Source organism: Abrus precatorius, unplaced genomic scaffold, assembly GCF_003935025.1.
Source record: "Abrus precatorius isolate BTA unplaced genomic scaffold, Abrus_2018 Scaffold8, whole genome shotgun sequence".
NCBI lineage: Eukaryota > Viridiplantae > Streptophyta > Magnoliopsida > Fabales > Fabaceae > Abrus > Abrus precatorius.
The window spans coordinates 652028-674802 of NW_020874428.1; the positions used below are offsets into that span (position 1 = coordinate 652028).

A 22775-nucleotide genomic window follows, 5' to 3' on the forward strand; every position below is an offset into this window, starting at 1 on the left:
ATAATCCAAAGTCACATGATACAAAAAGCAAATATATGTTTCTGTAAAGATGTCACCATTACTCAAGTGAAAGAGTACGTTTTGCAAGGTTTAAATTATAATCCCTGAATAATACATATATTGTCAAAATTAAAACATAAAACCATGGAACATCTTTTTTTTTAAAAAAATAAAAATTTCTAATCTTCGCCATCTATGTGAAATTCAGTGGTTAACATTAGTTTTTTAAAACCAACGGTTATTAAAATCATCAACAATGTTAGACAGGAGTATTCCAGGAGAAGGGATTTAAGAAGCATCACCAGTCATACAAATGAAAAAACAAACAAGCATGCGTTCCTCTCCGCAAACTTGTTTTTTTTTTCACAGCAAAAATAGTTTACCATGAAAACAAACTACAGAAGCGAATGCAAATTCCTACACTGAAAGTAAGACTAATTATTTTTCTCAAACAAAATCTTTACAGAGGTTGCTGCTGAATACTTTAGCATTACAGGTAATGGGGCTCCTAGAAAATCAAGCGCTTCTTCTATGACTCTAAAAGGTATATTGAAAGGGCTTCAACTTATTCAACCTTTTTGTCAGATTTGGGGTCACTCTCCTCTTGAGATGATTTCGCAGTCTTCGACTCATCAAACTCCAGTAACTGAGTTGAAACAACGTAAAAAGTAGTTACACCATAGCTAAGCCACATTTGGAAAGCTCGTAAGGCAGGCATAAATCCTGCCTCAGAGTTCTAGCATGCAAATGACGCAACACAACCACGTCTCCACTAACTAACAAATCATTTAATACTAATTGCTACCTGAGGTAATAGTACTATGGAGTATAAGGCACACCTTTTGGAACTGACTGATCAAAGCAGACAGGTTACATTTAGAAAAAAGCAGTTAACAAAGCCTACTTTCTATATCTATGTATCTTTTATTTCCTGCTGTTCATTCATATTTAAAAAATCTGGAATCCTTCGTAAGCTAATTTTTAAAAAATGGTTGCACAATAATGTAATCGTCTAGAAATTAAACAACAGTCAAACACTTTTTTATTTACATGTAAATTCTAGTAAATATTTTATAAGATATAATTTTGATCAACCATATGATGCCATATGTTTGAAAAACAGCTAGAGCTTTCAGTACATGGACAAAACTTCACCACAATAATGGGGCATTTTCCTGTGTATTGATTATGTTAACAATTTCACAGTGCCACTGGGTCAAATTAAAACTCATACACTCCTTTCAGTTATGTTAAATAGTATTATAAGGATTTAATTTTATTTCACAACCAATGATCCATTTGGTGCATCATGTTTAGAAAATTGTTAAAATATTTTATTGCAAGTGTAAAACCTTAGCTGTTACAATGAAGTGGCGCTTTATTGTTTACAGCTGGAGAAATAAACGGTCGCTCAAATTTAAATTCTTGTAAATTATTCATGGTTACAATCTGAAAATGACATGTTATATTTAAGTAAAAGAAATTGTGTAATCAAATTAGATGAGCAAAGATGGATTAACATTGATACAAAAACATAAAAAATGTAAATTAGGAAGTGAAACAAACCTGTTTGACTTCGGCATTCCATATGCAATGAGCAGCCAAAAACCCAATTACAGCAGGTACAATATATAAAAGAGCTGGCTGAAACAAGGATAGAAAGAAAAGGAAAAAAATACTTAATAGAGAAGACCAATTGCAAAACCTAAACTTTCACATGTCCGACCAGCCATATATTTGTAGTGAATATAACAATACAGTAAAATCCCGTCATAAAATGGAACTACAGATCCAATCACCTGAGCAGCTTGAAACCAGTTCATCACAACTATTGTTAGGGCCAAGCCAACAGTGTATCCTAAAAATGCACTCTTGAAATACAGAGGCTGTTTTCCTCTAGAAACATCAAACCGCAAGGCCAATGCTACAAAGATACCTGAAAGGAAAATGTACATAGAGTAATAAATATAGAATTATCAACTGACAACAATCATATACAATCCCAATTTCTAAAAGAACAAACATCTTTTATAATACATTTTCTGACATATCAAAGAACCCTCCAAAGCAAAGAAGAATTTTTTTCCCTCACTCTAATTTTAAGTTATAGCATAATAATAACTGAAAGAGACTCGGTCCTCAGCAAAACTTAATGTTGCATCTATCTTTGCATGAGAAACCACTTCAAATTATCATTTATGTTTATAGGCATAACAATAAACCAGCTATTCAGCTACAAATATGCACATTGAAGAGAGTAGTTCATAAACACTTTATCTGTAGTTGGCCAAAACATAGTTAAATCTCTGCATGACAAATTCTGCAAATGTGAAGCATATAAGTTGGAAAATATGAAAGAAAAATATTTTGAATAGAAATGAGATAGAAGTGTCAAGATCAAATGGTCTTATAGACAGCAAGTGTCAAGTAGTTCAATAAGTGTGTTAGAAGATAATAAATATTTGGTTGTTAGTCTAATTGTAGACCAATTTGAGCTTGTAATGGAGGTACTAGCACCTAACATAGTTATTAGTATAAATAAAAGTAAATTTAGGGATTGAAGAGAAACGATGAAAAGGAAATAAATTCCTCACCTGGTAAAGATTTTAACAGACCCCATGTAGTGAGACAAAGCTTGGAGTTTAAATGTTTATGGAGGGAAAGGGAATGTGAGAGAAACCATTCCTCATTCCCTCTCAAACTAATTTATGGATCTCCTCAAAATCGATGGATAATGAGGCTAATTGCTTTACCAACATTCTGAAAACTTCTAAACTTTACAGTCATAGCATTTTACATCCCTCTTTCTTGACTCATTATTGGAGGACAGCTTTATCCTCTAAATATTCCTACCATATCCTTGTAGAATCCGACAAAATATTACTAAGTAGTACGTATCAAGACATTAATATTACAACTCACAAAAGGGTGGTCAACATTACAGGAAAATACATCATCATAAAAGATTCAACCTACCAGGGATAACAATGTCACCAAGCCCAAGCATTGAAAATGGCCTTGCAGAATCTGCTGTGGGGAACAAAAGCTGCCAAACAATTGAAATAATTAATATTAGAAGGAAAGGAATAGTGTACTGGATATTATTAAACTTTGTACGAAGATGGGGAAAAAATCATTTCACTAAGTTTAACCTTTATTGGAGCATCAAATGATTTTGCAACACTGACCATCACTGGAGTGAAGAACACCCAGAAAATGTCATAAAAAAAGAGTCCAACCTGCAAAAACACAATAATGGATATTATTCAAACTTCAAAGACCGTATAGACAAAAAAAAAAAAAAAATCAATGAAAAACACAATACAAACATTTACTTAATTATATCACAACAAAGACAAAACTATATCTGCAAGGTGAAACATATATCCTTTCAAATTAGAGCAATATTAACTGAAAGGATATAAACAAATTGGGAACACAAAGGGAGGGAGGGAGGCAAGTCAGCAAAATTAAGGTACTTTTACCCAAAAAAGAAAAATTGTTAAAACCACATTTCTTTAACGCATGAGAGAATATAAAACAGCTTGGTATGTTTAGAGCCAAAGTTTGGTGATCTAGAAAACACTAAGTTGAAAACGTTGTGACTAAAATTAAAGCATAAGGGCTTTAAGCACCATAACCATGATTAAAGAAAGAAACAAAAATACTTACCAAGAGAATAGCACCAGTCTTGAATGACCCAAGAGATAGCATTTCAATTCCCTGTGAATATTAAATATTGAGTCATGGGTCATTTCACTGCTTACTGTTTGACTGAGTACCAAAACATTTATTGACTGATAATGTCAGTTTCTTTTCTCAATTCTATTCTCTTAGGAATGTGCTATGACTATTAATTATTTAGGCCATCTTCTGGTTCAGATTATGCAAGACAATCAAGAGATGGTAATAAAAAAAAACTAACCATAACAGTTCTAAAAAGGCAATCTTTTTAATCAGGAAAGTGAAATTCAGACAAATAGTTGTAGGTAAGAAGTTAAGCAGTAAACCTGTATACAGAAAGCAAGACCCAAAATATTATTTGCTAGCCAATGCTTCTGCAAAGCATACCACACACAAAAAAAGGTTCCAGGGATTGCAGCAATGATCTGTGACTTTGTAAACTCAATCTCCAAAGCTGTGTAAGAAAGGGTGTAATGAAAAATATCATTCTGCATGATAGAAGCAAGTTAATGTCAACTAGATCAAGTGCGAACAGCAAAACAGGTATAACGGAAATGCTTTGGCACAATGGGATAATGATATCATGATTTTAAAAAAAAAAGTTGCTCCTTTGGAAATTAGCAACACAGCTAATCAAGCATCAGATGTTTGGTCAGAAAAGGAAGAAAAACCATGAACACACCTAATAGTCATAATATCACATTAGCTGAGATGCCCAGAATATAGAAGTCAAGCAATACATTGCATCATTGCAGAGTTATCGCTCCCCAATCAGTACACTATGTATTAATAGAATGAAAATTTCATGCAACCCCTACCCTATAGAATTCTACAAGTCCAACAAAATTGAAAACAAAAAAGTTAGTAGCTAGAAGCCAAGAACCAACTAGCCCAATATTATGATGATCAGAAAATGAATCCACAAGGACCACAACAAACTGTCATAACAAGACCACGTGGAATCCATAAGGTTACACATTTAGCATTCTCTAATCTACATAGTCCAATTTCTTATTCCCATTTAGAGGATAGTTAAAATTCAATTATGTACACAAGTAGAATTTCCATAATAATAATTTTAAGCAAGTAGTTAAAAAACTAAAAAAAGAAAAAATTCAATTTCCATGATACAAAGCACATAGGGAAGAGTTGAGTCCAAACTCATAATATGACAAATTGGTAAGAGTACCAGAACATGAAAATGCTACCAATATAAAAGTAAGAACAAAATTACAGTCTATGATGCAAAAATGCATTGTAGAAGATCATAGTATGCTTTGTCTCTTAACAAAGAACAAGAGTGCCAAAAAATATAAATAAAGAGAAACAAAAACAGGAAGGGTGTGCAAACATGAATTTATAATTTCTGTCATCAAATTTAACAGTTAAATACTCTGAAGTTTACAAATTTCCCCTAACATTTAAAGATAGATTAATAAGAAATTTTCTATCCTCAAATTACCCAATTAAGAAAAATCCATATTTAGTAGCTCCTACAGGTCTTTTAGTTGAAAAAAAAATAAAATTCAAGTACATGTGGTTGCCACAAATAAAGTCAGTAACTCAACCAGAAAACAAAAGAGGACATTTGTCAAAATTCTGAGGATACAATCAACTAACAGACTCTCCAGTCAGGTAAGAATATCAATATTTCATAGGTTCGTCGTATAACCAAATTGCAGAAGTTATCAATGCCTAAAAGATGGCAGGAAAGATATAACTTTTGATACCACAGTCAAGAGATAAATTTTACTGTAAGAGTATGGAGAAATAAAGGAGGAATGCACATGACGTACAGCGAAGATATGGAAAATGCCAGACTATGAGTTCTTCTCTCCAGTGCTTTGGCAAAAAACGTTTGATGGATGGTAATAATGTTGCCCTGTACAAAGATGAAGAACAAAGGTGTGAACAGAAAACATGATTATATATATATATATATATATATGGCCCAACGAAAAGAACATACGACAGAGCAACAATCCCAAGTAAAAAGAAGTAGCCTGTGAGCACAGCATTGACCAAGTCCTTAGATAGAAACTTGAAGAGCAAGAAAAGTGATAACAACATTGCACTCCCAACAATGGGAAAACGCATGGCATGTTCATTGGACATCGTCTCCTGCATCATTATATGCAACATGATTCAGAGAAGTCAAAACTTGACCCTTGAGACTTGGAAAGAGCAACACAAAATAGAATGAGCATAAAAGCTATTACTTACAGAAGGCGGAGTTGGTTTGACAGAACGATAGCATCCCACATATACAGTGAGGCAAGCAGTCAAGATAACATTTACATTTGAATCTACTTTCACAACAAGAGGTGCTAAGGTTAAACCTGCCACAAGAGATAACAAAATGGTGGTTATCAACAAAAGAATTCAGGAACAAAAAACGGATCCCACTTTCCCACTATCTGACACATTAAACTTAAGACACCAAAGAACTCAAAAGGTATAATACAAACATTACTTGCTTTTAACTTTACTCATGGAAAATACGAACGCACAACAGCACAACCATCTAATCTGCATACTCTCTTAAATCCAGCAGTACGACAATCACTTTTCCACTCACTCAAGCTCACAGCTGATCACATTAACGTTCAAAGCCCTTTATTTTAAACCGTAACATAAGAGAATATAGCAATCACGTTGCACTAAAATACCCAAGTGTAATTTCAGCCACCTTGCACATTACAAATGAATTCCACATTAAGCATATATTACTCGCCAAATTAATATCCACCTAAGTTTTCTTTTAATTAATTAAATAAATAAATAAATAAATAACAGAAGAAGGAGAACAAAAAATCTATTACTGAAGCAGGAAAGCAAGAGAAAATTAACCAACAAGAACCAAACAATAGAAACAAACCCGCTAAAGCCAAATTGGCAATTCTCTCCGTGCTTTTCATCTTTCTAACAAAAAACCTTACAAAATATAGCCTCCCCCTGCGATCAGAAACAACGCCAATTGCATAAATCAAAAACCCATCGTTGATAAACTAGAAATGAATTTCACAAAAGAAAGAAAAAAAAAATTTAAAAATTAATTAATTTATCCATTCTATTTTTCTAGGCACTGAAAGAAACCTCCTCTTTAGAAAAGCAAAATGCAGGAACAACACAAGTACTCCCTAAAAAGATCCCCGCTCGTTGCAGATCGGAGAGATCAATAAAGAAAGAAATGGATTGTGAAATTTGACGACTATTTTGGATTAGGGTTTTATGTTTTCTATCATATCCAGATTCTTTTTCCTTTATTTATTTATTATTTATTATTATTATTATTATTATTTGTAGTTGTAAAAGCAGAGCAAATGTGCAGGTAGATTTAACAGGCCCCACGTAGGTGGAGGCATTCGGACGAATCACAAACTCGTAATTTGCCACGTCAGCTTACGGAAATTTTCCCTACCAAACTGCTCCTCACACTCCACTCACACACACACTCACTCACACTCGCACCCTTTCTTCTCACTACTAAATAATATAAAAACTCTCTCACATTGACACACCCACCCTTTCACCCTTTCTTCTGTTCCAAGTTATGTTTGGGAGAGTGAGTGATTCTGAAAACAAAAAGGAAGGCTTATTTTTATACTTTAAATAAGCCGCCAGAACCACAGATCACACTATTAAATAATTATAATATAAAAAGCTGAAAATATAAACATAAGGAGACAGAGTCACCCAGAGACACACACACTTACGTACTTACCATGCAACCACCAACAAATTAGGCACTTCCTCCACCTTTCCTCCACCCTCTTTCATTCTATAAAACGCGCTCCGTTTACGTTGTTTTGGCCAACCTCGGCATTTTCTAAACACCTTCTCATTCATCTCTCATGTCGTTTAAGAACCTTTTGGTTATAGATATTATGTCGCAGCTAGAACTCGGGAAACCCGAACACCAAATGGGGAAACCCGAGAAACGAGTCAACGGCATATTCTGGCTCATTCTCCTCAACATTGCCATATTCGTCGCTCACCATTTTTTTCAGGTAATTTTGTTATTCTTCTTCTCTATTTACCAATGTGAAACCTGAGAACCTGTTTTTACTGTTTTGTCCCCATTTCAGCATGAAAATGTTCGATTCTTCATTTCACGTTACCCCTTTTTTTTACTACCGTTGAAAAAAATGTTATAAACGATGATGTACCAAGAATACCGTATAGAATATGAAAATTTTAAAGAATTCAAAGTATTAGATGGCTAACATTATTTTTAGTCATGTTAATGAATAATGTAAAATATTAATATATTTTACATGGAAAATGAGTTTGATTAAACAGAGAAATAAACATAGGGAAATTGAGAGAAATGTGAAAAAAAAAAAAAAAAACTCTCAATTTACCTAAAAGTTTGTTTTTTTCCTTAGGGAAAAATGATCTAACTAATATCTATGGCATCTTGCTATACTCCAAGGAACACTTACTTTTATTAAAACCGTCCTCAAATCATATATATATCTTTAAAATAATTTTGATAATTACTTAAGGGTACTTAATGTATACCAATACTTGGTACATACTAAATACTGAGTATAGGTTTGTCTGTTAAAATGAAGTACCCATATCTCAAAAGTGATAAATTAATGAGTGATGAGAAAGAAAGGATGAAAGAGGTAAAAAAATAAAAAGAAGTAGAAGAGGAGCTCTTGTTCATGGGGTGTAAAAGAAAAGTGACATGACATAATCAGGGTTGTTTCAGATTCAGATTTCCTTGCATGATGCATCCTTTTATATTTTGCAAGGTTAACAGCATCAAGGCTTTGTACTTGTACCACAATTGGCCCGCTTGGTACCAGTTTGTCACAGCAACATTTTGTCACGCTAATTGGTGAGTGTCCTCCTCCCTCGTTTCTATTTTGCACAGTTGTTATTGTTATGAAGAAAAGTGGAGTTAATTGTGACAGTTGAGAAATTAGTTAACTCTGCTAGCAACAACATTTTGCTATAACATTGGTTAGAATAGAATCAATTTGAGCCACATATATAAGAGCGATACAATTGTACATGTGATCATTGAGAAATGACATAATTTTGGAGTCAAAATCTTCTCTCTCTCTCTCTTCTTCTTCTTCTTCTTCTTCTAGCATGAACTGCATTTGAATATGCTTTACTCCTAGTCCGGTACCACACATTACAGTTGTGTTATTTTCTTTCTAAGATTTACATTGTATATGAACAAGAAAAGTATGGACAGTACAAACTAATGTTTTAGTCATGTTTTACATTACTCTTAGCTGCATTTCATGTATTTTCTTTTTTAACCTTTTATGCCAATACAAATGAGAATACCACAATAATTAGATAAATTGAAGCATTTTACTATTTCTGCAATAATCACTTTAAAACATCAATTATCTTGTTTGATTTATGATTTTGTGTTTTATGTTAGTTTTATATATTTTATTAAATATAGCTTTGTTATATCCTATGATTTTTAAAATATGTATTCCTATATCCGTGTTGTATTGTATATGTGTTCTGTGTCACATATGTGCTTCCTAGCACAGAATCCTTGATGTGGAAGACTGGAAGCTCTTTTTATCTATTTATTTTGTGAACTTATTTATTATTATCATCTCATTTTACAATCTGACTATTCTTCAACTTGTTCAGGAAGCATCTTTCTAGCAACCTATTCTTCTTGTACATTTTTGGTAAGGCTGTGATGTGACTGCTCTTCTTTCTGGTAGGTGAGTTATGGGATTGATGCTTGAGATGTTGTTATTTTGTTGTTTTCACAAGAGGAAAGCTTGTTGAAGAAGAGGAAGGGAACTCTGCTTTGTGGCTTTCTTACATTCTTACAGGTGTTGGAGCAAACCTTGTTTCATGGTTGGTTTTACCAAGAAATGCAGTTTCTGTTGGAGCTTCCGGTGCTGTTTTTGGGTTGTTTACTATCAGTGTTTTTGTAAAGGTACCTGGAATTGTATTCTAAAGTTCTTCTGTTTGCAGTTGTTCTACCAAGTTCTTGCAGTTTTACTTTAACTTGATACAGATGTCCTGGGATTGGAGGAAGATTCTTGAAGTGCTTATATTGGGTCAGTTTGTCATAGAGAAGGTGAGCATGAGTAACAAATGAGTATAGAACTTATTTTCCAAAACTTGCTACTTGCTACAATGAAAACAGAAAGACCTTTTACAGAGATACTGGCAACTAACATCATATTGTTACGTTTGCTTTGTCCGTCCAGTATCATAATATGTTAACGTAAATGATTTCCTATGTGATTTGATGTCTTCATGTTGTTATCAATCGTTGATATATTTTGTTTCAAAAGCTATAAGCGCTCATCTTTTGGATGTATTGTTATTTGGGTTATGCTCAACAAGTAGTTTTAGTGCCCTCCGTTATTGATCTGTTCACAGGTCATGGAAGCAGCCCAAGCTTCAACATCATTATCAAGAACCTTTCGTGGAGGCTACCCATTGCGAAGTGTCAATCATATTGCACATCTATCTGGTGCTCTTGTTGTTGTGCTTTTGGTTTGGCTCCTTAGCAATTAGCAAAGTTCCTCCTGATCCTTCAGTTTGATAATTCACTTCTAGTTCGAGAAAACAGGCCAAACTACAGATGTATATGTACCTTTGCTCAACCAATATTTCAAATCAGCGTCTAAATAAAAAGAATATATCAATTGTAAGGGAATTGTCAAGAACGCTTACTGCAGTCTTTAATTGACAAAGGTTCTGTTTAAGTTTATTTAATGTCTATAGAATTACATATAGTGAAGAGTAGTGTTGCATAAATTTTATACTCAGACATGCTATTGCAACAACAATCAAGCTTTTATTCTACCAGGAAAGGTGGATTACATGGATTATACACTACAATTGAGTTTGATATAAAATCGCAAACCAAACATGCTGTTGCATATTTTAAAAAATAAATGTACTCAATTAAAGATCACTTGAGCAATTGCATATAGTTGTAGATGTAATGTGCAAATAGGCATGGTACCGGCTTGAAACTAATGCCGTGTATAACTCTTGTTCTTCCATATGTAATAAGGCTCATCCACCACCTTAAAAATTGAACCATACATCAGAAGTTAAGAACTAAGACTACCCCACTTGTCTTCTGCGACACGTCTTCAGTTAACGGAAAAAGTACTCTACATTTTTTAATACCCAACAAATTTAACAGTTAAATACTCTGAAGTTTAGAAATTTCCCCTAACATTTAAAGATAGACTGACAAGAAATTTTTTATCCTCAAATTACCCAATTAAGAAAAATCTATATCTAGTAGTTCCTACAGGTCTTTTAATTGAAAAAAAAAAGTACATGTAGTTGCCACAAATAAAGTCAGTAAACAAAAGAGGACATTTGTCAAAATTCTGAGGATGCAATCAACTAATAGACTCTCTCCAGTCAGGTAAGAATATCAATATTTCATAGGTTCGTCATATAACCAAATTGCAGGAAGTAATCAATGCCTAAAAGATGGCAGGAAAGATATAACTTTTGATACCACAGTCAAGAGATAGATTTCACTGTAAGAGTATGGGGAAATAAAGGATGAATGCACATGACATACAACAAATATATGGAAAATGCCAGATTATAAGTTCTTCACTCCAGTGCTTTGGCAAAAAATGTTTGATGGATGGTAATAATGTTGTCCTGTACAAAGATGAAGAACAAAGGTGTGAATATATATATATAGCCCAATAAAGCAAAATGCAGGAGCGATTAGGAACAACAACACAAGTATTCCCTGAAAATATTCTTGCTCGTTGCATATCAGAGAGGTCAATAAAGAAAGAAATGGATTGTGAGATTTGATGACTATTTTGGATTAGGGTTTTATTTTTTCTACCATATCTAGATTTTTTATTATTATTATTTGTAGTTGTAGAAGCAGAGCAAATATGCAGGTAGATTTAACAAGACTCACCTAGGTGGAGGCATTCGGACGAATCACAAACTCGTAATCTGACACGTCAACTGACTGAAATTTTTGCTACCAAACTGCTCCTCATACATTTCTAGGATCAAGATTTTGCCAATTTTTTTAAAAATATATTAAAAAAATAAAGAAATAAACAAATAGATCTAACAATGAAATATTTACCAAAATGAATCTGATTATTGTAGCAAAATTGTCTAGCTGGAATTCGATTTCCAGGAAACTGAATTTCGGATTGGGTTTTTTTTTTTTCTTCAAATTTTATTTTATATTTTTATATAATAAAATAAATATTATTATTTAAATTATATTTATATATTTATATTTTGTTAAAATGAATATTTATAATATGTTATTCTAATAAATATTTATAAATATTTTGTTAATTATATATAATAAAATAAGTTTTACTATTTGAATTATGTTTATATTTTTATATTATGTGAAAATGAAAATAAATATTAATAATATTTATTTTATATGTTTATTAATTTTTTTTACATATTTAATATAATAAATAATATTTTTGTTTTTCTTATTATATTATTTAATATAATTTTGATTTTTTTAAATCATATGAATATTATATTTTTGATTATTTAATATTATATTTTTGAAAAAAATAAAATTACAATAATAATTTATTTAATTTTAAATTTTTATAAAATAAAAAATACAATAATAATTTATTTAATTTATATTTTTATAAAATAAATAAAAGTATTAAATAATAATAAGTTTTTTATTTATTTATTTTGAGATATTAATCTTTATTAAAATTTATATATAATTATTTATTTAAAAAATATATTATTAATATTAATAAACATTATTAAATTATATATAATTATATATTTAATATAAATTACAAATACTAAAAATTTATAAGTTGCAATGACATTCATAAAATTAAAAATAACATTAAGTAAATTTTAAAGTAATAATAACAACATAAATCAATGGCAGAAACTAGAAGCTTGAGCGATATTTAGACATGTCTTCTTGTGTGACTAAGGGTGTGACAATAAGAACAATTTTTTGCACGACTTTGTTGTTCTTTAATGTCCATTTCTGTTCTTATTCTATTGAACTTGGGTCGACCTTTTAAAGTTCTTTTCAGTTCTGAATTTGAACACAAAGTTAGGTCTGTGTAAGTTAGTCAATAGTTTTCGTATCTAAGTTCTCCAAACTGACCTTCGTATACTTTAAAAACTTGTTGTAAAGTATACACGGGAGATATATAGATGTCAAAATTGTGAGGTGTGTGCGTAAGCATGAAGCAAGTATATGCGAGCATGAGATGTAAACTTTTTGGAACTTGCCACAATCACACCATATTTCATCTAACCGTACTGTAAATCTTCCTACGGGTCAAATTTCTGTCGGATGTTGCGTTTCTTTGACTAAAAATCTAGTGCTTATTCTGTCAAAAGTGATGACTCTATGAGTGTTCACCTTTAACTGTGCATCCTGAATTGCTTTAGTTGCAACGTCCAAGTACATATGTCGAGCATTAATCATTGCATCTACTTTCCTGCCTTTCTAAATGAAAAACTTATTGCAACGGGTGTATGTTGCCATAACCATGGAGTAAATTGACAGGTTTCTAGTTTTCTTCAAGATCGAATTGATTGACTCCGCTAGGTTTGTTGTCATGTGTCCCTAGGGTCGTCCGTTGTCCCATGCCAGTATCCATTTTTTCCTTGGGATGTTGTCCAACCATTGTGCAACTTTAAGATTATTATCTTTTACTATGTTGCAATAGTAAAAGAATCTCGGTTTAGTCATCCTATATGCTGAAAAAAATATTACAAATTAAATTAATATAACTAATTAAGCAATTGTATAAAATATTAATAATAATATAGAGTACGTAAAAAATTAAAATTACCCATATTGATGATATCTTTCTTCAGTGCAACATTTTTGAATTGTCGCATGAAGTTTTGTATAATGTGTCTAATGCAATAGACATGGATATAATTGTTTTCCATTTAACCACTTCCATTTCTGGAGTATGCACTTCTTATGACCTCGTGATAATCCGAAATGAGGCACAACCCCTCTTGCAGGGTTACGTACCTCCTGAAGTTTTTCAAAAAAAGAACCATGCATCACTAGTTTTACCTTTAACCACAACAAAGGCAATGAAAATTATGTTGTTGCGGCCGTCTTGCGTAACTGCCACTAATAAAGTTCCTTTGTATTTGCCATACAAAAATGTTCTATTCACTTGAACAATTGGTTTGCAGAAGGCAAAACCATCAATGCATGACTTGAAAGTCCAATACAATCTTTTGAAGAACACATTCCCCTTGTCGAACAAGTTACCCTTGTATGCTTGTTGTGTACTCAATTTTCAGATGAAGCCTAGAATATACATTTGCATTGCAAACAACTATCTAGGTAACTTATGGTATGACTCCTCCCAATTTTTGAAGATATTTTCAATGGCATGTTGTTTCCCCAACCATCCCTTTCTATAGCTGATTGTGTAACCTATTGTGGACTTTATGTAGGCTAAGATGGTTGCGATGGGTGTGGATGGATCAGTCTCAATAATTTAACGAATGGTTTAATAAATCATCCGTGATCCCAACTTGTTCTGATCCTATGAAATGAGTAGGGAAACACATATGGGGCACCGTTCAAGCTTCATTATTCCCAGTGTTTCTCTTTGGTGCACAATATAGCGCGACATCTCCAGGCACACTTGTTGTGGACGCATTCCATGACAAGCCTAGTTGTATTTGACATCTTTACCTTGTAAGTGCAATGATTGATAATGTGAACTTTATTTATAATGTCTTGCACTTGTTCTTTTGTTAGGAAGCGCTGGCCAACAAATAGTATTCCTGACGGATACACTACCATTTCATGATCAAGGACATGGCCAAACTCAGAGTCATGTTCTTATATTTGATTGGAAAAATATAGAAAATGTAGAGGTGGGTTGTATAATGGTAATGGTTGTGATGGTAGAATATTTGGAAGTGGGAAGGAGTCTTCTTCATCATCCTTCTGTTGAGATAGGATTTCATCTTCGTCCTCGCTAAAAGAATCAAAGACTTCGATTGGGAAACCTACAACAACGTGTTCTTCAATGATAGTTTCTTTAAGAGGCTGAGAGAGTAGGGTTTGCTCAAATGTTTGGGAGAGTATTTCATTGAGGTCCATGAATGGACTAGTTAAAAGTTATGTGTAGGACTGAAGGTCAGAATTCTTATCATATGTTAGAAAAGATGGATTTATGGTTTCGTATGTTTGGTAAGGTGAATGTGAAGGTGAAAGTTGTAGTGTCTGGGTTACGTTTGTAGCAAATGTAACACATAATTCTATATCTAATTGAAGTTGATTTGAATCGTGGATGTTGAAGAGTGCATCGATGTCTTCATCATCATTCAACTTAACACATGTGTAGTTGCTAACTCTCAGGTCAAGTCTAATTAGGTAGCGAAAATGTATGGTTGTCACCCTTTCATTTTCGTCTCGGTTGAGTTTTGTGTGGATGACTTTCTTGAGCCTTTGTAGAGTTACTTCTCTCTTTAGATATACCAATTTGGCTGATGTTGAAGTGAACGTGATTCCTTCATTAGGACATTAGTTAATGGCATCATCAAAGTAAACAATGACATAAATTGAAGACATTTTTAAATTAAAGAAAGTGAATGATGAATAAGTTTAGAAGGAGAAGGTTCACAAGAATAAGGAACAAGCTTAGAAGGTTGAATGAAGAAAATGAACACGAATATGACTATTTATAATGGTAACATTGGATTCTCAGTTAGTTAATGCTTCACCACTTTTTACGAGTGATGATGACCTCTCCATGACACTATTAAATATTTTACAATAAAGATGCCTTTTGACATTCACGTAAACCAAGAGATAGTGACTTCTTAGTCATGCCCAGGGTTGGATTCTCTTCTCATTCAAGCAATCCCATATACTTTCAAACAAGCTTTATCTCCTCCCAAACAAAGATGCCTTCTGACATTCACGTAGACCAAGAGATAGTGACTTCTCAGTCACGCCCAGTATTAGATTCTCTTCTCATTCAAGTCATCCCATATACTTCTAAACAAGCTTTATCTCCTCCCAAACAAAGATGCCTTCTAACATTCACGTAGACCAAGAGATACAAAAATGTCTTCTGACATTTACGTAGACTGAGAGATAGTCACTTTTGAAGAATCCAATGCTACCCTCTCATACCAAAGTTTATCTATAAATATGTTCATCTGAAGCCACATGTTTTCATTCAAACTTGCATTCATCTTTGTTCTTCATTTCTCTCTGTCTTTACTCCCGTTACTAAAAATGTTGTTGTAGAAGCAAAACAATTATAGGTTCACCTTTATTGGAAGAACGGTAAGTTTTACACATTACTATTATTTACTGAATATGTAAATCAATATTTACATATAATGTTACTAATTTGTTAATAATTGCAGAAAACTGAAAACATAATTTTATCTTTCTGTCATTCAATGTCAGAACCCAGTCCTCTAATTGTTCCTATACTTGAACAACATAGTTTTGTTGGGGTAGCTAAGTTAAGGCATCTTAAGGTGGATCACGCATTGATAACAACTTTGGTCGAGATGTGGAGACTTGAAACTCATACATTACATTTTCTAACAGGGGAGTGCACCATAACCTGGAGGATGTTGCAATTCAACTCGGGCTAAGAGTTGATGGATTACTAGTCATTGCTCCAACAATGTTTGACTAGAAGAAAATGTGTGACACATATCTCGGTATCGTGCCAGTCAAAGGAGAGTCACTTATTGGCTTTATGCTAAATTTGAAGTGGCTAAGAGACAACATATTGCCATTACTAGAAGAACCATCTGAATAAGAAGTTCATGTCCATTATTGGGCTTATATACTAGGTTTAATTGGAGGTATTTTGATGTCTGACAAAACAGGCAACAAAGTACATCTTATATATTTAGCTTTATTAATTAATTTTAGAAGAATAAGATGATATTGTTGGGGTTCTGCTTGTTTAGCTATGTTGTACAGAAAAATGTGCAGAGCCACGGAAGTTGGTAGCAAAACAATGAGTGATTGCTCATCACTGTTAATGTTCTCGGCATGGTATCGCATGTCAGAAGGCATCTTTATTGCACCAATTTCTAATAATCCACCAACATACCCTCTCATGTGCAGATGGAGCGGGGATAGAGTACTAAACTTTCGAAATAAACCTTACAATGATGTTGTGGGGTACATATCAATGTTTAATCATATTCAAGCTAATTAGGTAACTCTTCATAACAAAAATTTGAATTCATATTTATTCTCTTATCTTTTACACATCATCTTAAGTAACAAAGTTAAATTTATTTGTAGTTTTTATAGGCGCTATATCAAGACTTGCAAACATCAATACCCATGGAAGCATATAGAGATGTCTAACTGTGGACTTCATGTACAACTATCCTTTGTTTTGCAATTGTTGAATGACACTAAACAGATAAAGTCAAATTACAGTTTCGTCTCTTTCAAAAAGTCCTTTCTCCACCGAATAATTCGAATGACCTCCACAAAATTGATATGAGAAGAAGACATGATGAAAATTGGGTTACAAGACATGCTTAATGGATCGAGATATGGAACAGCAGACGTGAGTTGATAATAACAGGTCATCCAATGCAAGGCCCATTGTGTCACACACAAGAATACATGGAATGGTACATTGCCAATTCCATCTATTTCCTATCAATGCCACCACTACTACAAGATCCAAGAAGGAGCCACTAACAATCGGTACGACTTTCACACCGTCGTATCACGAGGCTGCATCAATTCTTCCAAACATTACACCAAAAACAAACATCATTAACGCAAGATATTTGTTTGCAATATTGTCAGAGAATTTTTTTACAAACTTATTTGGAGTTGGTTTTACAATTCTATCTTCAGCACAAACTTACATGCAATCTTCTTATCAACCAGATTTTGTTAATGAACTTGGTCATTCATTAACTGCATTCTAACAATTAGACCTTAATGATGATCCAAATTCTCTAAAAGTTCATCCTGAAATTTTAGAGCAACAATCACAACGACGAAATCCAGCACGTCAGATATGTCACCTCGTTGTGGAATTAACCATCATTACAGAGATAGTTAATTATTAATGTTGTTATGAATTTGTTATCATCTTTATTAATACACTTTATCTTCAGCAATGTTACTTTAATAATATTAAAACGTTAATTTTAAAATATTTATCTCAAATGTAAATAATTAACTTATAATTTAATATTTTATGTACTTTTTAAAAATAATTTTTTATTCTAATATAAATTTTATTAAAAATTATAATATTAAAGGTTTAAGATTTAGGGTATTAAACATTGAGTATTATGATTTATGGTTTAGGGTATTAAAAATTATAATAATAAATAATGTAATTTAAAAAAAATTAATTTAATTAAAATAAAATTTTTATTCAAAATATCATTTTATCATACTAATATTTAAAAATATTAACTCAAAATTACATATTTAAATAAACAAATAAACAAAATAATATTTAATATATTTATTTAATTTTTAAAAATATTATTATTATTATTCTTTAAGTATAAATAATTTAAGCATTAACATTACTATCTAAAATAATTTTCTTATTATTTAATTAGTTTTTAAAATATAATTATTATTGTTATATAAAAATATTATTTATTATCATAAATATGTAAAATAAATTTTAATAAACATGTAAAATAAATATTATTTATTATTTTTATTCATTTTCACATAATATAAGAATATAAACATAATTTAAATAATAAAATCTATTTTATTATATATAATTAACACAATATTTAGAAATATTTATTTTAATAAAATAAATATAAATATAATTTAAATAATAATATTTATTTTATTATATAAAATATAAAATAAAATTTGAAAATGAAAAAAAAGAAAAAATTTAATCTAGAATTCGGTTCTCTAAAAATCAAATTTTGACTGAGCATTTTAACTACAGTAATAATGTTCATTTTGGTAAACATTTTATTGTAGGGTCTATTTGTGTATTTTTTTTATTTTTTTAATATTTTTTCTGTAAAGAATTCGGATTTTACTACTTCCTACTCTGTAAAAAATTTCCTTGTTAATCCAATGGTCTAAAATAATGGGTTAATTAAATAATAAATCAATATTAGGTTAAAATATAAAAATAGTAATATGTTGATAATATTTTTAGTTTTAATTTTTAATTATACTTTTTAAGATATTAAATTATATATTTCTTGAATAAATTTCAAAACGTTGTGTTGTTTTCTCATGATGGACTTATTAATTATTTCAATAATATAATCTTTTTATGCACATTAAAAATAATTCTTAATTGAAGATTGAAAATTAAGTTTGGTGCAGAATTTTTTTTTTTAGTTTCTGGACATCATTTTCTAATAATATTAAAAGTATGTGTTAAATATTGTATGAAATATTTTTATATCACATTTGGTTTAAATATTATTAATTTAAATCATTATTGTATTTTCCCTAAACCTCTATTATTTAAATTTTTTATTAAATATAAAATTATCTAGTTAAAAATCTTTAATATTTTAAAACTATTTCTTTTTAGTGTTAAATTATATGAATTGTAGTAATTTTAAAACTTATGATAAATTTCGGTGAAATTTTATAATTCAATAGAAAAATCACAATTTATGGCGTCTATTTAATTTTAAAATAAATTTATTGAACTTAAACAAAAATTGAATATAAATTTGAAGATAGAAACATATTGGGAAGCAGAAGTAGAACAATATAAAAAGCTGAAAATACAAACATAAACAGACGCTTTATCCCCCTGGTTTTTGGGAAAGCAAGAATGGCGCAACTTGGAGTCCCATTGAAGTTACAGTCACACAAACTCTCTCACGCTCACACTCACATCCCTTTCTTCTCCTCTAACTCTCTTTCGCACCTTCCCCTTCGCACCTTCACTCCCTCTCGTTTTCACCCCTTGATCTTATCAACGCTTCGTTTCCGCACTTTCACACCATGCAACACCAACAAATCAGGTACTTCCTCCACCCTCTTTCATTCTATAAAACGCGCTCCGTTTAAGTTGCTTTGACCAACCTCGGCATTTTCTCAAACACCTTGTCGTTCATCTCTCATGTCGTTTAAGTACCTTTTGGTTAGATATTATGTCGCAGCTGGAACTCGGGAAACCCGAACACCAAATGGGGAAACCCGAGAAACGAGTCAACGGCATATTCTGGCTCATTCTCCTCAACATTGCCATATTCGTCGCTGACCATTTTTTTCAGGTAACTTTGTTATTCTTCTCTTTTTTCGTTCTCTATTTACCAATGTGAAACCTGAGAACTTGTTTTTACTGTTTTGTCCCCATTTCAGCATGAAAATGTTCGTTACTTCATTTCACGTTACCCCCTTTTTTTACTACCGTTGAAAAAATGTTATAAACGATGTACCAAGAATACCGTATAGAATATGAAAATTTTAAAGAATTCAAAGTATTAGATGGCTAATATTATTTTTAAGTCATGTTAATGAATAATGTAAAATATTAATAGATTGCTGTGTAACATCTATCATAAAATATTAATATATTTTACAAGGAAATGAGTTTGATTAAATAGGGAAATAAACATAGGGAAATTGAGAGCATTGTGGAAAAAAAAAAGCTCTCAATTTACCTAAAAGTTTGTTTTTTCCTTACGGAAAAATGATCTAACTAATATCTAAGGCATCTCGCTATACTCCAAGGAACACTTACTTTTATTAAAACCGTCCTCAAATCATATATATATCTTTAAAATAATTTTGATAATTACTTAAGGGTACTTAATGTATACCAATACTTGGTACATACTAAATACTGAGTATAGGTTTGTCTGTTAAAATGAAGTACCCATATCTCAAAAGTGATAAATTAATGAGTGATGAGAAAGAAAGGATGAAAGAGGTAAAAAAATAAAAAGAAGTAGAAGAGGAGCTCTTGTTCATGGGGTGTAAAAGAAAAGTGACATGACATAATCAGGGTTGTTTCAGATTCAGATTTCCTTGCATGATGCATCCTTTTATATTTTGCAAGGTTAACAGCATCAAGGCTTTGTACTTGTACCACAATTGGCCTGCTTGGTACCAGTTTGTCACAGCAACATTTTGTCACGCTAATTGGTGAGTGTCCTCCTCCCTCGTTTCTATTTTGCACAGTTGTTATTGTTATGAAGAAAAGTGGAGTTAATTGTGACAGTTGAGAAATTAGTTAACTCTGCTAGCAACAACATTTTGCTATAACATTGGTTAGAATAGAATCAATTTGAGCCACATATATAAGAGCGATACAATTGTACATGTGATCATTGAGAAATGACATAATTTTGGAGTCAAAATCTTCTCTCTCTCTCTCTTCTTCTTCTTCTTCTTCTTCTTCTAGCATGAACTGCATTTGAATATGCTTTACTCCTAGTCCGGTACCACACATTACAGTTGTGTTATTTTCTTTCTAAGATTTACATTGTATATGAACAAGAAAAGTATGGACAGTACAAACTAATGTTTTAGTCATGTTTTACATTACTCTTAGCTGCATTTCATGTATTTTCTTTTTTAACCTTTTATGCCAATACAAATGAGAATACCACAATAATTAGATAAATTGAAGCATTTTACTATTTCTGCAATAATCACTTTAAAACATCAATTATCTTGTTTGATTTATGATTTTGTGTTTTATGTTAGTTTTATATATTTTATTAAATATAGCTTTGTTATATCCTATGATTTTTAAAATATGTATTCCTATATCCGTGTTGTATTGTATATGTGTTCTGTGTCACATATGTGCTTCCTAGCACAGAATCCTTGATGTGGAAGACTGGAAGCTCTTTTTATCTATTTATTTTGTGAACTTATTTATTATTATCATCTCATTTTACAATCTGACTATTCTTCAACTTGTTCAGGAAGCATCTTTCTAGCAACCTTTTCTTCTTGTACATTTTTGGTAAGGCTGTGACGTGACTGCTCTTCTTTTGGTAGGTGAGTTATGGGATTGATGCTTGAGATGTTGTTATTTTGTTGTTTCCACAACAGGAAAGCTTGTTGAAGAAGAGGAAGGGAACTTTGCTTTGTGGCTTTCTTACATTCTTACAGGTGTTGGAGCAAACCTTGTTTCATGGTTGGTTTTACCAAGAAATGCAGTTTCTGTTGGAGCTTCCGGTGCTGTTTTTGGGTTGTTTACTATCAGTGTTTTTGTAAAGGTACCTGGAATTGTATTCTAAAGTTCTTCTGTTTGCAGTTGTTCTACCAAGTTCTTGCAGTTTTACTTTAACTTGATACAGATGTCCTGGGATTGGAGGAAGATTCTTGAAGTGCTTATATTGGGTCAGTTTGTCATAGAGAAGGTGAGCATGAGTAACAAATGAGTATAGAACTTATTTTCCAAAACTTGCTACTTGCTACAATGAAAACAGAAAGACCTTTTGGGGTTGCTTCTGTTACGGAGATACTGGCAACTAACATCATATTGTTACGTTTGCTTTGTCCGTCCAGTATCATGATATGTTAACATGAATGATTTCCTATGTGATTTGATGTCTTCATGTTGTTATCAATCGTTGATATATTTTGTTTCAAAAGCTGTAAGGGCTCATCTTTTGGATGTATTGTTATTTGGGTTACGCTCAACAACAAGTAGTTTTAGTGCCCTCCTATATTGATCAGTTCACTATGAGTGTCACAGGTCATGGAAGCAGCCCAAGCTTCAACATCGTTATCAGGAACCTTTCATGGAGGCTACTCATTGCAAAGTGTCAATCATATTGCACATCTATCTGGTGCTCTTGTTGGTGTGCTTTTGGTTTGGCTCCTTAGCAAAGTTCCTTCTGATCCTTCAGTTTGATAATTCACTTCTAGCTCTTGACAACAGGCCAAACTACAGATGTATATATACCTGTGCTCAACCAATATTTCAAATCACTAGTGTCATATGTTTTGCTGCTTTTGTTACTGTTGATATTCAGCGTCTAAATAAAAGGAATATATCAATTGTAAGGGTATTGTCAAGAACGCTTACTGCAGTCTTTAATTGACAAAGGTTCTGTTTAAGTTTATTTAATGTCTATAGAATTGCATATAGCGAAGAGTAGTGTTGCAT

General features: G+C 31.8%; 3 protein-coding genes across 4 annotated transcripts; 2 read left to right on the top strand and 1 right to left on the bottom strand.

Moving 5' to 3' along the window:
- Nucleotides 1-278: 278 nt before the first annotated feature.
- Nucleotides 279-6961, bottom strand: LOC113846920 (signal peptide peptidase-like). Of its 2 annotated transcripts, none has more exons than XM_027475674.1 (12): nucleotides 6781-6961; nucleotides 6563-6639; nucleotides 5908-6023; nucleotides 5654-5805; nucleotides 5481-5566; nucleotides 4011-4138; nucleotides 3673-3723; nucleotides 3153-3239; nucleotides 2977-3046; nucleotides 1800-1936; nucleotides 1567-1644; nucleotides 279-646 (listed from the first exon to the last, which is right to left on the bottom strand). In XM_027475674.1, the coding sequence occupies exons 2-12, from the start codon at nucleotides 6600-6602 to the stop codon at nucleotides 566-568; spliced, it is 1026 nt and encodes a 341-aa protein (XP_027331475.1). In that variant the 5' UTR covers nucleotides 6603-6639; nucleotides 6781-6961; the 3' UTR covers nucleotides 279-565. The 2 variants fall into 2 exon arrangements, with proteins under 2 accessions (XP_027331475.1, XP_027331474.1); XM_027475673.1 differs by having other exon boundaries at nucleotides 338-646; nucleotides 6784-6961.
- A 577-nt stretch (nucleotides 6962-7538) lies between these two features.
- Nucleotides 7539-10234, top strand: LOC113847487 (rhomboid-like protein 11, chloroplastic). Its single transcript, XM_027476632.1, is given in 7 exon segments — nucleotides 7539-7694; nucleotides 8448-8533; nucleotides 9319-9359; nucleotides 9450-9616; nucleotides 9698-9760; nucleotides 10069-10197; nucleotides 10199-10234. Coding segments are annotated over 7 exon segments (678 nt in total).
- Nucleotides 10235-19439: 9205 nt separating this feature from the next.
- LOC113847823 (rhomboid-like protein 11, chloroplastic) lies at nucleotides 19440-22757 on the top strand. Its single transcript, XM_027477116.1, has 7 exons — nucleotides 19440-19668; nucleotides 19793-19920; nucleotides 20709-20794; nucleotides 21583-21623; nucleotides 21713-21879; nucleotides 21961-22023; nucleotides 22362-22757. The coding sequence occupies exons 1-7, from the start codon at nucleotides 19476-19478 to the stop codon at nucleotides 22518-22520; spliced, it is 837 nt and encodes a 278-aa protein (XP_027332917.1). The 5' UTR covers nucleotides 19440-19475; the 3' UTR covers nucleotides 22521-22757.
- The last annotated feature ends 18 nt before the right edge of the window (nucleotides 22758-22775 follow it).

Bases quoted from the DNA above. Each gene is read 5' to 3' on its own strand.
- LOC113846920 (XM_027475674.1), bottom strand. From the start codon at position 6,602: ATGAAAAGCACGGAGAGAATTGCCAATTTGGCTTTAGCGG. The intron at 5,806-5,907 runs GTAAGTAATAGC...ATAATGATGCAG, and splicing joins TCAAACCAACTCCGCCTTCT to GAGACGATGTCCAATGAACA. The intron at 3,724-4,010 runs GTTTACTGCTTA...TAATATTCACAG, and splicing joins GTCTTGCTTTCTGTATACAG to GGAATTGAAATGCTATCTCT.
- LOC113847823 (XM_027477116.1), top strand. From the start codon at position 19,476: ATGGCGCAACTTGGAGTCCCATTGAAGTTACAGTCACACAAACTCTCT. The intron at 19,669-19,792 runs GTACTTCCTCCA...CCTTTTGGTTAG, and splicing joins ATGCAACACCAACAAATCAG to ATATTATGTCGCAGCTGGAA. The intron at 20,795-21,582 runs GTGAGTGTCCTC...CAACTTGTTCAG, and splicing joins ACATTTTGTCACGCTAATTG to GAAGCATCTTTCTAGCAACC.